At 41.4% G+C, this 17,840-nt stretch overlaps 1 protein-coding gene across 3 annotated transcripts in view; it reads left to right on the top strand.

The window, feature by feature from the left end:
* Positions 1 to 15,457, top strand: part of LOC131241530 (cysteine-rich receptor-like protein kinase 6) — a 42,261-nt gene extending 26,804 nt beyond the window's left edge. For 2 of the 3 annotated variants that reach the window (XR_009169097.1, XM_058240294.1), the window contains one exon: positions 14,549 to 14,773. Coding sequence is in view for 2 of the 3 variants with exons in the window: in XM_058240294.1 (XP_058096277.1) it covers positions 14,549 to 14,671 (123 nt within the window). In the remaining variant the exon portion in view is untranslated. Of the gene's footprint in view, positions 1 to 14,548; positions 14,774 to 15,344 lie in introns of those variants that run through there. The other variant, XM_058240295.1, reaches the window with a different exon arrangement.
* Positions 15,458 to 17,840: the final 2,383 nt, after the last annotated feature.

Raw genomic sequence — 17,840 nt, forward strand, 5'->3', positions numbered from 1 at the left:
GGCTGTTTATTTATAGTTGGTGTACACACAAGCGAACCACTATAATTCTCCGTGTTTGGTGGATGTGTGATTTCTTTCTTTATCTTTTATGGTTCATGATTATGGGATGTATTGGTGGATGTGAAAGTTGTAATCTTTATATTTCAGTGTTGTGTGGTGAATGTTGTAATAGATTAGTTTCTATTTCTTTCATATCCTCTTGAGTTTGAGTTTTTAATACTCACCCACGTTCTAGTAAGGTTGTCCTGCCATAAACCATTGGTTTTTGGTGTTAGGTTGTCCTTAGAACCAAGTTTGTATCAACCTCTCAATACTTGATTTTTGAGGTTGTTATTTCCTTTTGTTATTGTAACGTCTCGGAAAAATCCGTACAAAGACCCGAGTACCACCTCAGGCAGAAATCCCTAAGGACCGTATACTGTGGAAATTAAATGAAAATTAATTAAGAACTAAACTGAATTAATCGGTGGATTAGCTTGAACCACTATCTATACAAACCGCAAGACCCAAAATCATTAAAATTGTTTGCTCAACATTACTTGAAAATCTCAGGGAAATCCCAAAACCCAGTTGCTCTGGGGAGCACATTGAAACTTCGTATCGGACTTGGACCGCGTGTCGAAAGTCCGATGACCGTGAAACTATAGGGTTACGACCATCTTAATAGGCTTGATAACCATCGCAGGAATCGAGCCCAAATAGTATCCAGAAACGCACAACTTAATCCCTGAGCGAAGTGTGTGAGAAATGCGAATATCTTTAGAAAATGAACCCAACTTAAGTGAATTGGACTGTTCGCTTGCGGGTGAAATTGAAGACTTTAGACCATCAGATTCTGACCCAAATACACCCATGGATCAGGAAAATTTTCCTGCACCAATCGGTATACTTGGGGCCCTGATCGAGGATCGACGACCGTTGATCTGATACAGGTCCTTCACGGCCAATCCGGTTGTTAGATCGCACCATAAATATAGTCCTGGTGTAGATCCATTGTCAGGGAACTTACTCCATGACTTAGGTGAAAAATGGACCTTCCTAAGGGCCCTGTTAGTCAAAAACAGGCACTTTTTGACTATAACCTAAGTATACCATGGCCCTAGGGCCATTGACATTAGTTTTGAGCCTATATAAGGACCTTAAACCACCCCTCTCTCATTCCATACGAATTTCTCTAACCCTAGAGAAAGAAGAGAGAAAAGCGGATAAAGGAGTGAGGAGAAGAGAGTGAGATAGGGAGATCGTTGTTGAGATCCTTTCCCACGACTACACGCCGTTTCGCCTCCCCATTATCGCTGCACCATCAATTCTATCTACGATTTGGTTAAGGAATCCTAACCCTAATCTTGTTTTAGGAATTCAAATAGTGGATTCAGCGAAATAGCTAACCTATTTCGATGTTTAAGTACCGTTGTTCTGTATTCGGGTGCGTAGGATTCGAACCAAGTTAGAAATGAGTTAATCGACGAAAGGTGCCGACTATAAACGTTTAGGTTATGGTTTTCAAGGCTTTCTATCTCAACAATGATTTATGTTTGACTTGATTGTTGCCAGATGATCTTAATTACGATGTATTCAATAAATTATATGTGTGTGTGAACTATATGAATATATAATGCATTCCTTGTGTTTGTTGAAATGTTTGAATGAAATTAAAATTATGATTTGCGCTTGCCATGACTATTAATATAGAATACATGATTTTTGTACGTATGACAACTCCTTTGTGAAAGGATTTGCCACAATATATGCTATAACAACTTTAGTTCACATATTTAGTAGTGCGTAGTCTAAGTGGTTGATGAAATGTCTGAATGAGAAATTGCTTAATGAATCGATTTTAATAAGGGTGTTGAGATAGGATTCTCAACTACCTTATCCATATTTATAGTTTCCTTCATGTAATGTAAATTGCTACCATGTAATTTATGGATGAAATGCGTATGTATCACAACATGTTCAATGTGTTTGATAAAATGCTCAAATGAGAATGATGTTTGAATTTTTGGTTAAATGCTGTTATGATTAACATATGTGACTACCTATTGCATCTGAGTATGATTGGGACTACTATGTAGTCCAGGCAATCGGTAACGGCTCCCGATTGAGTGGCTGAACTAGTTTCGCCACATTAGATATGTTTGATGAATTCGAGCTGTAAGGTGATTATCGATAGTGGTTAAGCCATGTGGAGTGCTTACACACTCCATGTCGATTAATTCACTATGCGCTCGCACCCATCGAACTTGTTAAAGAACCCAATTAGCCTATTGTATGTTTACCATGTATGGACGCTGCCGTTTGAATCTAAGGTACTACTTACCAATGTAAAACCTGTTTCAACCATGGTGTTCGATCCGCTAAGACTCATAAGCTGGACATGGTGGTATGGGACACCATGGTCAAGCTGTCGACCTACGCTGGAGTGACGAGCCTTCCTGTAGTGACCAGTGAGTAACCCAAACTCGTGAACCGAATATGGTGGTATGGGACACTATATTCGAGCTGTCGGCCTACGCTGAGGTGACGAGCCTTTCCGTAGTGACCTCGAGTATAAACTAGGCCTACGCTGAAGTGACAAGTCTCTCTATAGTGACCTTGAGTATAAACTCTTGAACTTACCTATCCACTATTTTTTATTAGGAGTGATGCCCTATAACTTGCTTATCGTATGTGATTTACTAGTATTGACGACCTTAGATGGATCTTCCATTTGGGTTAATGATATAAAGGGAGGTACCTTAGATTTCTGAATCTGCTGTATGAATAAGCCTAATTAAATACTTGGCTAACACGACCATGCACCGTATTACATGTACTTTGGCAAGGAAGTGTACGATTAGGGAGTTTACTATGTGCGATCGTGAGATGAAGTCACTAAAGGAGTACAGGTGAGGGCATGCATCATTAATGCATATCATTCCTACATTAACAAGAAGTAATTAGGAAGTGATTGCTGTACTGCTTTATCATTACTGCTTGATTGAATTGATAACATGTTAACCTTTGCCTTATAATACCACTGAGTTGATGACTCACTCCCACTCTGGGACGGTGTTTTAAAACACCAACCAGACCTTGTTTTAGTTGTAGATGATGATGTGGCTTACGCAATGGAGCCAAATTTCTTAGATGAGGAGGAGTTCTCCTACGTGTAGCTTTCAGGTGGGTCTATGTAGACCTAGAGCTACATTGCGGGGATTTCAGGGATTATATGGATTAGTCGTACATTCACATTTTGGAACAAATTATGTATATGTTCAGCTTGGTAACACATTCATACTCTGGAGGTTGAGAAACACGTGTGTACTTTATATATCTATCTCAGTCTTCCACTTACTTAAGTATATTAACTCTAGAGTATGATATGCTGATTTAGTATAATCCCGCTCATGTTTAACGCACTTATATGGACAACATTTAAACATCATTATCTATGTTATATAAGTGATGTGTTGGAACTTGGGAGTTGTGCTTTGCTCGACTCCTAATTTTTGGGGTGTTACAAGTTGGTATTAGAGCATGATTTGGATTAAATGCTCCTGGGTTATGGTAATATGAAGCACTATGACACACTTTGACTTAGGATGGGGGGCGAAAAATGTAGAAATGATCGTAGGATCCCAAGGTTGTGCCAACGGGGGAAATTAGCCATTGAAATGTGACCCGTACGCGTTCGAGATCATGTGAAATGATCTCGATTCCTTCTTAGGCCGTCAATCGATGAGTTTAAACTATTAGTCAGCGAATACCAAACTTAAAACACGCCAAAAGGTGTGAATACGTGTGAAATGGGTCGAGGAAATGCATTTCACGGGCATGGGAGCCCATACCATAAAATCTGGTGGGACCCAGGAGGTCCCCCATATCTTTCTGGCACCCTGGGAGGGGGAGGCCACCGCCCCCAGGCGGCAGCACCACTCGGTCAGCGGTGCATCGCGCCCACCTCCAGCAAGCGGCGACGGGCCCGGGGTTCCGGCGGCCCACCACCCTCACCTACATGTGTGGGGCCTCGTTTTCATGTGGGAGCACGCTATTTGGGTCCCCTTTGCTCCCCTTTGTCCATTTCACCCCCTCCTAACTCTCAAAACCCCTCTAAAATCCCTTTTTTCCCTCTCAAATCTCCCTTCCATACACACCAAGCTTCATCTTCTTCCATATCTTGCACCCACCACCACCATTTCCTCAAAATCCCTCTCATACAACTCTCCATCTTCCCATTTCCTACCTATTTGAGTACAAAAGCTCTCTTTTGTGTCTCATAGCCCTCCAAATCCATAAACCCATCTCACCTTTCAAGCATTTCCAACCCCATGACTCTTTTTGAGCTAGTTGCTACTATCTTCTCCCTCTCTATACTACTTTCCCTTATGGGAAAGAAGAGGGCGTCTGCGGATGAAGCCGGGCCTAGCCGCCCAACCCGTTCAAGGAAGAAGACGGGTGCCAAAGCAAGCATGAGCACCAAGCGAGAGAGAAGATTAAAGTGGGATCTTGACCCGCGGATCCCCATTGAAAGATTACTATCGGTGGGCGTCGAATTTAGTAGGTTCCGTAACCGAAAAGTTGTATTCAAGACTCATGTGGATGAAAGGCTTTTTGGGTTGTACCTAGTGATGGACATGCTCCTGGAAAGTGGATGCGGTCCCATATTTGAGGGAAATACCCATGCGAGTGAAGGGGTAGTGCGTGCCTTTTATGCTCATATGCAGGACTCGCTACTGGAGCCGCTGCAGTTTACTGTCCCTTTAGGAAGAGAGGAGGCCATAGTCAATGTAGACATGATAACTCATATCATGGGTATGGAACATGGTCTGGTACATGCTAGCGAGACAAACCTTACTAGTGAACGAGAAAGAAATTGCCGCACACGTTTCCTTTGCAGCCAGCTTGACTGGTGGAGGCGAGGGAATAGCCTTGCATCAACTAAAAAGACAAACGATTTCCGCCTACTCTACCACATATTCACGTATAACATGTACCTTAGGTGGAGTAACCGTCCAGAGTGTACTCAGCTCATGGTGGATTTCCTATACAGAGTTGGTAGGGAGACAAGCTATGCCTGCTTACATTCGTATTGTCTCAGATTATGGGTACTGCACAGTCTACACGGGGAGATGCCTCACTTCCCTTCTGTCAACTTATTTGTAAGATCACCCGAAATTTCAGCTTCCGACTCCATATGGAGAACCATGCCCCGATCCATATCATCAGTGAAACCACGCTCAACAATATGGGCATTGGCCCTAGACAACGCCAAGCCCGTCTCGATGAGTATGGGGATGAGATAGAAGAGGAAAGTGAAGAGGAAGAAAGTAGTGAAGATGAGGAGGAAAATGAAATAGGGGAAGGAAGTGAGGAGGAAGGAAGAGTGGGAGTAGGAAGTGATGAAGAGGGAAGTGATGAGGAAGAGCAGGAAGAGGAAGAAGAGGTGGCCCAAGATGCCAATAGGCAGCCTCCTCTTGCTACACATGAAGACCACCGTGATCGGGCTGCCTTAGAAGCTCGCATGGCTCAGATTGAAGAGAATCAGGCCGTCCTGAGTCAGGAAATCGAGGAGACCCAGGCCGAATTGAAGTAAAAGCTTGAAGAGAATCAGGCTTATCTGAATCAAAAATTTAAGAAGATGTCTCACACCTTGAAGACTTTCCTGTGCTGTATGCAAGATAAGGGTGCACCTCCACCTTCGCTAGAGTCAGAGGATTAGACATATGCTGCAGTCGTCTTTTGGTTTGCTTTGTTTCTTGCTTTCTATGTGATAGCCTTAGTAGTCTTAGTTATATGTTGGATTAGTCGGTGTGAAACTTCTACTAGATTAGCTCACAGGCATCTTCTGTCGTGATTTATGTAATACTACATCCCATGTATTGTGACAATTTTTGGTTAAATGAAATGCATGAAGCTATTTTGAATTAGAATGTGTAGAATGTTTGAGAAATTGAGTAATGTTATTCTAAATCTTACATGTGTTGCACCTTATGTTGTATATAGGGAATGCCTCTGAAGACCACTCGGAATATGACACATCTTGCACTTGGCGAATCGATTGACGGGGCACCTCCCCTAAGCGATACCATACGAACCCTAGCTTAGGCCCGGATAGTGACATCATGCCGAATTCACAGCCGGCCACTGGCTCCACCAATGGGCCAACACAGAATGCAGCATCGGTTCTAGGACAAAACCGTGCGTCTACATCTACGCCACATGTACCTCAGTCGGCTCTTCCTCTTGATAGGTTGGAGCAGATGATGTTTTTGATGCAGCAGCAGCAGCAGTTTTTGGCGACCATTGCAGGGGCCATTGCCCAGAACATGAATCGGTCCCCCCCCACACCACCTGTGCAGCCTACTGGGAATATGAATACCAGTGGTCTTTTTGAGCGCTTTTAACGTTTCCGTCCTTCCACTTTTGTGGGTACTCACAGACTCGAGGAGGCTGAATACTGGTTGGATCGTATATCTAAGATGTTGAAACCATTACACTGTACTGAGGTAGAGTAGGTAGAGATGGTTACATATATGTTCAAGAAGGAAGCTAGTCTATAGTGGGACAACATCCTACGAACCGTTCCCGCTAGATACGTGTGGACGTGGGATGCATTTGAGACCCACTTTCATGGGAAGTACTTCCCCCTCACTTATCGTAATGAAAAGGAGGATGAGTTTTTTCACCTTCGAAAGGGAGGAATGACCGTGTCAGAGTATAAAAATAGGTTTACAGAGCTAGCCAGATATGCTCCTCTGATCTTAGCAAATGAGCCGATGAGGATGCGATGATTTTCTGAGGGTCTGCGGCCTGATATCTGCACAAAGATGTGTTGCGCTAGCATTCCCAACTATGCTGAGCTAGTAAACATGTCCCTGCGAGCTAAGCAGGATGGAGATAGACTATCCCGTACACATATGCCCATGGGCTTGAGGCCTCGACCTGATTTTTCGAATCAACCATTTCTCGGCAAGAGACCACGTGCCAATTTGCCTCCCAGGCTTACGGCTCCACCGACCTAGCCGAGGTGATCAAATTTATGGTGTACCTACTGTAAGAGAATGAGCCATACAAACATCTACTACTTTACTAAGATGAGGGACAATGGCTTTACGCCACCTCAGAAGATCAATCATCAGTTACTACAAGCTATATTAGATCCACCTCTATAATCGGCACCGCTAGCACAACCATTCTACCAACCACCTATACCTCGAAGTAGGCCGCCTCAACGACCTATGGTAGTGCAACCGAATCGTTCACAATAAACATGTGTACATGCGCTTGCAGTTGAAGCATCCGAGTCAGCAATCGCAATACCATTGGCTTTTGAAGTCACTGCCAACATCCAAGGTACACCTGTATTTCTGTTGGTGGATATCGGGTCCACCATTTCAATAGTATCATGCACAGCAGTCAAGCGATAGTGTTGGAAACTACTCCTATGATTGGGGTGAGACTCTTTACCGCCAGAGGGACCTTCTCAGACACTACCAAGATTTGTAAGGATTGCTCGATAGACTTAGGAAGCAGAATAGTGCTCGTTGACCTGATTGTTGCCCCACTATGTCATTATGATGTCATCCTCGGTATGGACTAACTCACCAAGATGAAGGCAGAGATCGACTACGATACCAGATTGGTGACAGCCCATGGACCTGAGGGCACGGCCTTTACTTTCCCAGTGTAGGTCAATTGGCCCTATCACATTAGTTGTTATGCTTCCTTGTTGGAGAATGTTGATGGTCCAACACTTGGGGACACCGCTGTAGTCCAAGATTTCACAGACGTATTCAGGATGATACCTGGACTACCTCCTCGACGCGAGATCAACTTTACTATCGACCTTGTGCCTGGTGCGACACCCATTTCTTTACGGACGTATTGCATGCCTCCATGTGAAATGGAGGAATTGAGGAGATAGATTGATGATCTGTTGGACTCAGGTTTCATACGGCCTAGCGTATCTCCTTGGGGAGCCCCTGTATTGTTTGTAAAGAAGAAAGACGAATCGCTACGATTGTGTATTGATTATCGTAGGTTGAACCAAGTGACAGTGAAGAACAAGTATCCTTTGCCCAGGATAGATGATTTGTTTGACCAACTGAAAGAGGCACAATATTTCTCAAAGATCAACTTTCAGTCTGGGTATCATCAGTTGCGCGTCAGGGATGAAGACGTGCAGAAAACATCATTCAGAACTAGTTTTGGGTACTATGAATTCCTTGTGATGTCGTTCGGACTCATGAATGCACCAGCCGTGTTCATGGACCTCGTGAACTGGGTGTTTCGACCGTATCTATACTGGTTTGTCATCGTATTTATAGATGACATTTTGATATACTCCAAGAGCCGAAACGATCATGAAGAGCACCTGCGAGCAGTCTTCGATGCTCTCAGGGAGAATTAGTTATTTGATCAGTACCGAAAATGCGACTTCTGGAAGGAAAAAGTCAAGTTCTTAGGGCACGTGGTGTCCAAGGAAGGTATTTTGCCAAGGTGACCGCAGTTCAGAACTGGGAGCAGCCCGGTTCTATTATAGAAGTGAGGAGTTTCCTCGAACTTGTAGGCTACTATATCCACTTCATTAAGGATTTTTTTCAAGATAGCCAGACCGTTATCGCAACTCACTCGAAAGGATCCTAAGTTTGCTTGGAACGAGAAGGCAGAAGCAGCCTTTCAGGAATTAAAGGACAAGCTGACGTCCGCACCCATGCTAGTATTGCTAGAACAGGGGGTCAGATATAATATATACACTAATACGTCTCGTGTTGGTTTGAGATGTGTTCTTATGCAGAAGGATAGAGTGATTGCCTATGCCTCGCAACAATTGAGGAAACACGAAGAAAACTACCCCATGCAAGACCTGGAATTGACAGCAACTATCTTCACATTAAAGCTATGGAGACATTAACTCTACGGAGAGTTCAAGCTCTTTCGTGACCATAAGAGCCTCAAGTACATATTCATGCAGAGAGACCTGAATATGAGGCAACGACGTTGGATGAAAACCTTGAAAGACTTCAAGTTTAAGGTTTCCTACCATCCTGGTAAGGCTAACCTTGTGGCCGATGCGTTGAGTCGTAAGAAGACAATAGAATTTGCAGCTTCGCTAATGATAGAAGAATGGAATATGGTGGAGTTTATGCGAGACTTTGAACATAAGCTTATAGTAGAGGAGCCATTCGAGAGCATCGTACCCATCCACATACAGCCACTTATTGATGACCGAATGATTATGGCTCAGAAGAAAGATGAACTGTTGGCGAAGATAAGAGAACGCGCGAGTGATAGTGAAGACCTCGAATGGAGGTTTGGCTTAGATGGAGGTTTGAGATATCGCGGCCGCCTATGCGTCCCGAATCTCCATGATTTAAGAAAGGAAGTCCTGGACGCTGCTCACAATTCAAGGATCGCAATGCATCCGAGCAGTACGAAGATGTACAGAGACATGAAGTGTTCATACTTTTGGAACAACATGAAGGTCCACATAACAAACTATATACCACGTTGTCTCACGTGCCAGTAGGTCAAGGCTGAGCATCGCCGACCTCCTGGTTTACTTCGGCCCATGCACATAGCTGAATGGAAATGAGATTTCATATATATGGATTTCATTTCTAGATTACCGAAGACGAGAAAGGGGCATGACTCCATTTGGGTGATTGTGGACTGATTGATGAAATTAGCTCATTTCCTCCCGATTAGAGTTTCAAACTTGGTAGATGATTTGGCCAAGCTGTACATCAAAGAGATCGTACGTCTGCATAGAGTTCCTATAGAGATTGTGTCAGATCGAGATACGCGATTCATGTCCATTTTCTGGACTCAAATCCAGGAAGCAATGGGAGTGAAACTGAAGTTTAGTACCGCGTTCCACCTGTAGACTGATGGGCAAACGGAACAGGTAAATCAGATATTAGAAGATATGTTACGAGCTTGTGTGCTTGATTTCGAGGATAGTTGGGATGACTATCTTCCCTATGCTGAGTTCGCTTATAACAACAGCTTCCAAGCGAGCATTGGCATGGCTCCCTACGAAGCATTGTATGAGCGCCCATGTCGAGCACCCCATTGTTGGGCAGAAGTTAGTGAGAAGAGCCTGATTAGCCCAGATTTAGTTCATGCGACCTCAGAAAAGATTGATATTATCAGGCGTCGATTCTCGCAGCCCAGAGCAGAAAGAAGGCTTACACCGAAACACGATGGTGACAGTTGAAATTTGAAGTGGGAGACCATGTATTTCTTAAGGTTTTCCCCATGAAGGGAGTCCTTTGATTTGGCAAGAAAGGGAAACTCACACCTCGATTTATTGGTCCATTCCAGATTCCAGACCGAGTGGGTATGGTAGCGTACCATCTCACTTCGCCCACACCATTCGCAGGCGTGCACAACGTATTTCACATATCAATTCTGAATAAATACGTTCCTAACCCTTCCTATATTATTAAGTGGGAGCAGGTGCAACTAGTGAAGATGCTACCTATATCCTGCGACCAACATGTATTCTGGATAAGAAGGAACAAGTGCTACGCAGCAAAGTTATTCCACTTGTGAAAGTATTGTGGACTCACCACACTGAGGAAGAGGCTAATTGGGAAATAGAAGCCGAAGTCCATAAGAACTACCCTTAGATCCTCGAGGAGTACAAAAAGGTACTAATTTCGGGGATAAAATTTTTCTTTAAGAGGGGTAGATTGTAACGTCTCAGAAAAATCTATACAAAGACTCGAGTACCACCTCAGGCAGAAATCCCTAAGGACCGTATACTTTGGAAATTAAATAAAAATTAATTAAGTATTAAACTGAATTAATTAGTGGATTAGCTTGAACCACTATCTATACAAACTGCAAGACCCAAAATCATTAAAATTGTTTGCTCAACATTACTTGAAAACCTCGAAAAAATTCCAAAACCCAGTTGCTCTCGAGAGCACATTGAAACTCCGTATCGAACCTGGACTGCCCGTCGAAAGTCTGATGACTGTGAAACTATAGGGTTACGACCGTCTTACTGGGCTTGATAACCATCGCGGGAATCAAGCCTAAATAGTATCCAGAAACGTATAACTTGAGCTCTGAGCGAAGTGTGTGAGAAACGCGATATCTTTAGAAAATAAACCCAAACTTAAGTGAATTGGACCGTTCGCTTGCGGGCAAAATTGAAGACTTCAGACCATCAGATTCTAACCCAAATACACCCATGGATCAAGAAAATTTTCCTGCACCAATTGGCATACTTGGGGCCCTGATCGAGGATTGACGACCGTTGATCTGATACAGGTCCTTCACAGCCGATCCGGTTGTCAGATCACACCATAAACACAGTCCTGGTATAGATCCATTGTCAGGGGACTTGCTCCATGACTTAGGTGAGAAATGAACCTTCCTAAGGGCCCTGTTAGTCAAAGACAGGCACCCTTTGGCTATAACCTAAGTATACAATGGCCCTGAGGCCATTGACATCAGTTTTGAGCCTATATAAGGACCTTAAACCACCCCTCTCTCATTACATATGAATTTCTCTAACCCTAGGAGAGAGAAGAGAGAAGAGGAGAAAGGAGTGAGGAGAAGAGAGTGAGATAGGGAGATCATTGCTGAGATCCTTTCCCACGACTCCACACACCGCTTCGCCTCCCCACCATACACCATCGATTCTAGCTACGATTTGGGTAAGGAATCCTAACCCTAATCTTGTTTTAGGAATTTAAATAGAGGAATTAGCGAAATAGCTAACCTATTTTGATGTTTAGGTACTGTTGTTCTGTATCCGCGTGCACAGGATTCGAACCGAGTTCGAAACGAGTTAACTGGCGAAAGGTGCAGACTATAAACGTTTAGGTTATGGTTTTCAAGGCTTTCAATGTCAGTAATGATTTATGTTTAACTTGATTACTACCATATGATCTTAGTTATGATGTATTTGATAAATTATACATGTGTGTGAACTATGTGAATATATAATGCATTCCTTATGTTTAAATGAAATTGAAATTATGATTTATGCTTACCTACGTATGACAACTCCTTTGTGAAAGGATTTGCCATAATATATGCTATAACAACTTTAGTTCACATCTTTAGTAGTGCGTAGTCTAAGTGGTTGATAAAATGTCTGAATGAGAAATTGCTTAATGAATCGATTTTAATAAGGGTGCTGAGATAGGATTCTCAACTACCTTATCTATATTTATAGTTTCCTTCATGTAATGTAAATTGCTACCATGTAATTTATGGATGAAATGCGTATGTATCACAACATGTTCAATGTGTTTAATAAAATGCTCAAATGAGAATGATGTTTGAATTTTTGGTTAAATGCTGTTATGATTAACATATGTGACTACCTATTGCATCTGAGTATGATTGGGACTACTACGTAGTCCAGGCAATCGGTAATGGTTCCCGATTGAGTGGTCGAACTAGTTTCGCCACATTGGATATATTCGATGAATTCGAGCTGTACGGTGATTATCGACAGTGGTTAGGCCACTAGAGTGCTTACATGCTCCATGTTGATTAATTCAGTGTGTGCTCGTACCAATCGAACTAGTCAAATAACCCGATTGGCATATATTGTGTGTTTACCATGTATGGACACTACTATTTAAATCTAAGGTACCACTTACCAAAGTAAAATCCATTCCAACTATGGTACCACGATCTGCTAAGACTCATGAGCCGGGCATGGTGGTATGGGATAGTGTGGTTGAGTTGTCATCCTAAGTTGGGGTGACGAGCCTCCCCATAGTGACCAGTGAGCAACCCAAACTCGTGAACCGAATACGGTGGTATGGGACACTGCATTCGAGCTGTCGGCCTACGCTGAGGTGACGAGCCTTTCCATAGTGACCTCGAGTATAAACTAGGCTTACGCTGAGATGACAAACTTCTCCACAGTGAACTCTAGTGTAAACTCTTGAACTTGCATATCCACTATTTTTTATTAGGAGTGATGCCCTATAACTTGCCTATCGTATGTGATTTACTAGGATTGACGACCCTAGATGGATCTTCCGTTTGGGTTAATGATATAAAGGGAGTTACCTTAGCTTCCCAAATCTGTTGCATGAATAAGCCTAATTAAATACTTAGCTAACTCGACCATGCACCGCATTGCATGTGCTTTGGCGAGGAAGCGCATGTTTAGGGAGTTTGCCATGCACGATCATGAGATGAAGTCACTGAGGGAGTGCAGGCGAAGGCATGCATCATTAATGCATATCATTCCTGCATTAACAAGAAGTAATTAAGAAGTTATTGATGTACTGCTTTATCATTACTGCTTGACTGAATTGATAACATGTTAACCTTTGCCTTATAATACCATTGAGTTGATCACTCACTCCCACTCTGGGATGGTGTTTTAAAACACCAACCAGACCCTATTTTAGTTGCAGATGACGATGTGGCTTATGCGACAGAGTTGGATTTCTTAGACGAGAAGGAGGAGTTCTCCTACGTGCAATTTTCAAGCGGGTCTATGTAGACCTAGAGCTGCGTTGCCAGGATTTCAGGGATTATATGGATTAGTCATACATTCACATTTTGTCATTTTATAAATTTTGAAACAAATTAGGTATATGTTCAACCTGATAACACATTCATACTCTGGAGGTTGAGAAACACGTGTGTACTTTATATATCTATCTCAGTCTTCCGCTTGCTTAATTATATTAACTCTGAAGTATGATATGCTGATTTAGTATAATCCCAATGTTTAATGCACTTATATGGACAACATTTAAACATCATTATCTATGTTGCATAAGTGATGCGTTGGAACTTGGGAGTTGAGCTTTGCTCGACCCCCGATTTTCGAGGTGTTACAGTTATTTGCATTCTTTTTGGCTATTTGTTGTCTATATTCTGTTTATTAATTTTTATTTGTAATAGTCCTATTCACCCCCCCCCCCTCTAGGACATATAGCTCAGCCTTTTCAGAGATTAATGCAAAATTTTGGTGTTATTTATGCCACCGTTTATTAGAACTATAATAACCAATCTTTGACCCTTTTTCAGTTGAATGTGGATCATTGCTGCATTTCTCTTATCAGCCATTTATTTCCAAGCAACAGTTTGAAAACTAAGGATTTTTCTGTGTCGGTCATCGGTCATATTCAAGGAGTGGTCCATCCACGGCGGCATGCAAGGACCAATGGCCTAGACTGCTGAACCATGGTGCCGCTTGTCCGAATTGAAAACCTGCGTATAGTGTGCATATCCTAACTTGAGTAGCTAAGTATGCTGACATTGCTATATGTCATGTCTAATCCGCCTCAAGTCGTATTCCAATTGTGAAAAAACAAGTCAGCTTGATTTATGGTTGATGGCACATATAATTTCTTATACAAATGAGTGCATTTTGTAAGTGAATCGTCCTTTCGTGGGTTTGTGGTTTTATATACCATGGAGGGTTTGATCATCAGTCCAAATAAAATAAGTTAGTGAAATTAGAGACATTTCCCTTTGTTTCAATGGCTTTTTCTTTTTTCCTTTACATACAACTGCTGCCTCTTTTGGATTATACCTTTGCTAACTCATATTCTCTTTCTTGGAGAAGTTATACTTTGTTCAGGTGGAATGTATGATGTTTTGTCCTGACCAGAACTGTAAGATCCATATACACCATGTCTATCAAACATGCAAAACCAACGGGTATGTGATCATTGTCTTAACCTCTTAAATTCATTTTTGCTAAATCAGTTACAGTGGATACGGCAAAATGTCATAAACATGGACAATCAGTGTTGGTCATGTGATTAAGAGTTGTCTTGTAAGATCTGTCAAGGGAAGGAAATGTTGAACTGGATATGGAAATGAGATGTTGGGCTATGAGCAAATGGGTTCATGAAACACCATCCAAATAGTGGGACCTACAATAGATGGGCAGTGGTACAAAATATCACATCGATTGGAATTATTCGATTGGTTGGCCTCCAAATATAAGGTTAAAAATGGAAATGGTGGATGGTCATATGTTTAATAGGGAAATCTAGTGTCTAGGATAGTCAACATTGCCCATCTGCAGTAGCAGGACCCACTATGTGGGCCATGTAGGCATGTGGTCCCATCATGGTTGAGCCAAGGGTGATGGGTCCTAAACTCAACGAAGGCAAGGCCTCTCTCATCTATGAGTAGACATGGGTGGTTTTCATCTATTTCTTCCAAGGCAGCATGTCTTCATCATCTTCATTTCTTTTACTTAAGAGGGCATTATCTTGTTCACCCATTTTGTCTCTCCCACTGCCTCACACATGGTATTGTTTCAACCTTGCAATTAATGACTTATTTTTTAAATTCATTTATTCTATCTTCATGTAATGCTACTTTTTGACCTTCTCTCCTTATGTGTGTAGGATTTGATCAATTGCGCCTAAATTCAGGCCCACAAGCATAGAAATATTTTGACGTTAGCTAGGAGTGGACCACATGGAGGATTTTTTTAAATGTATTTAAGACCATTTTAACTAATTGTTGTAAATATATATATATATATATATATATATAATTGTGAAGTAATATATTTTTTGTTCAATATTTAGTTTTAATTTTATTGCAACATTTTTAGGTTTCAAATATATTTTTTTTTAAAATACAGGTTTCAATTGAATAATAATAAAAAATTTACTGGCCTACATTGCAGATTGCACGTCTTTGAACCTATGCTTGTCAAATCTTTGTAGCCCCTCCGAAGACTTTTTTCAATGCTTGCATAGATTTTAATCGGTGTTTTTCCATGATTAAATGTCGCTAAAAACCATGTTTTGAAATACTTTTACCAGCGCTTGGACAGACTTTTACCGCACTTTTCCAGTTATTAACGGTGGCCAGCAGAATGCGCCGGTAAAATGCAGGATTGGTACCGGTAAAAAGCTATTGAATTACGGCGACCAAAAAGCACAAGGAAAGGGTGATTAGAGCCGATAAAGCATTTACCAACGCACTCCTTTGTCGGCGATTGCTGAGTGCCGGCAAAGGTATTACCGGTGCTTTTTTTGGCCTTTGCCGACACTTTTGATGCCGTTAGAGGCCTTTTTTGTCGTAGTGTCTTCACCGCCTACCCTTTTGTGTAAGCACGAGTATGATAATATTGAGCATCTTGGTGGACTTGTTTCTTGCAAATGATATACTTGGTGGTTCTGGAAGGGGTCCACCTACACAGGAATAAAAGGAGGAAAAAAGTATATTGGACTCAAGGATGGAAGAGTATAGTGACCCAAAGCTTCCAAAAGAGATTCAAATCCGAGAGTGCACACATTCAAGCAATAATCAAACTGGGGCATCTAAAATATCCTAGATAAGGTCCTAACATATTCTCTGTTGAATGTTAATAATTGCTTAACTTTCTCCATAATCATCTGCCAATAGACAATTGATTGAAGGGTTAGATTTTCCAATCTTGAAAATTTGAGATGCTTAATCCAAAGTATGGTCCATTGAATCAAAGGTTTGTTTCACAAACCATGGTCCCAAATGTATGGAATCATGCATGTCGACAAGCCATGTGTTTCCTGATGAGGACCTTATTAATCCTCTTGGATGTTAGATATGGTGATGAGGACCTTAGTAGTGGTTGCATATCTCTATTTGAAAACTGAAGGAAAAAAAAAAAACTCAACTCGGGAAAAACTCAAATTGGTCTAAAGAAGAAAAATAAACTCGACTTGGAAAAAACTCGAATTGGTCAAGCCTTAGTTGACTAAACAAAACTCAGAAAAAAGAAAGAAAAGAACTCGCAAAAGCTGGACAAAACTCAGAAAAAAAATTAAGAAGTAAGGTTGCCAAAACTCAATTTGACTCTCCAAAATATACATTACTTGTCATTTTTAAATATTAAATATTACTGAGAGCAATAGAATGCAAAATGCAAAAAACCTTAAGTTACTCCACTCAACAAACTTTCTTATAAGGTCAAGTTTTCAAGTTTAAAGACTATGTACACAGTGCTAGGTGCAAATTAATGGGCTTTTCATTTAGGCAGTGTTACAAATAGGCGAGCCCCAACTTTTAGATCTAGACCATTTACGTCATGAGCCCTATTCATCTCATAATCCGTACTTTGAATGGAGCTGGGAGTGAAACTCACTTGCAAACCATAACCAGTACTAGTAGCCCTGACTCTTCCATTGCAATCCTGCATGGTCAATTTCAATCTTGTACTAGTTAGGTGACTTATTTCATTGCAGGCCAAAATAAATACAACTTGGACAATATTGAGTTTTATCAAACAATAATTAAAACCACGCTGAGATCCCCTCCAAAAATCCAGCCATCCAATCACTAATGGACCTTTGGCTACACATTACCTTCAATCATTAAGCATCCATTTGTAGAAGAGCAATCTGGCAGCTAGGATCATCCGACAAGTGATTTGTGTAGCATCATCCATCCAAGGCAAGGAACACACTCATGACAAATTCCTTTCAGCATACAAAAAGTACAAACTCCCATAAGTCCAAAGCTTCGGGGCATATGGTATCTGTCATTTAACACACTCATGAGGAGCACCTTTCCTTAAGAGAAGAAATCCCAATTAGACCAAAACTCCAACCTGTTATGGAATCTAAACGTCCTTATTAGCTTGAAATTTGAGAGACTAAAGTGCATAGCTCATCATTTTTATCACGATTATGCTTCCCATCTTTATAATCATAGGGCAAAATGTCATTCGACAAAATAAAGCATAGAAATCTTTACAATTAATTCAGTTTCAATCATTAAAGAGAGTCAAAACTTTGGTCAAAGAAATGGAAATGCTAAAAAATAGGAGAAAAAGTTCAGGTTTAATATGGTTTCCACTAAAATACTAAAGAAAAGCTAAAGATGCACATAATGTGTGAAGATATTGTATT

This window comes from Magnolia sinica, chromosome 3 (assembly GCF_029962835.1).
Source record: "Magnolia sinica isolate HGM2019 chromosome 3, MsV1, whole genome shotgun sequence".
NCBI lineage: Eukaryota > Viridiplantae > Streptophyta > Magnoliopsida > Magnoliales > Magnoliaceae > Magnolia > Magnolia sinica.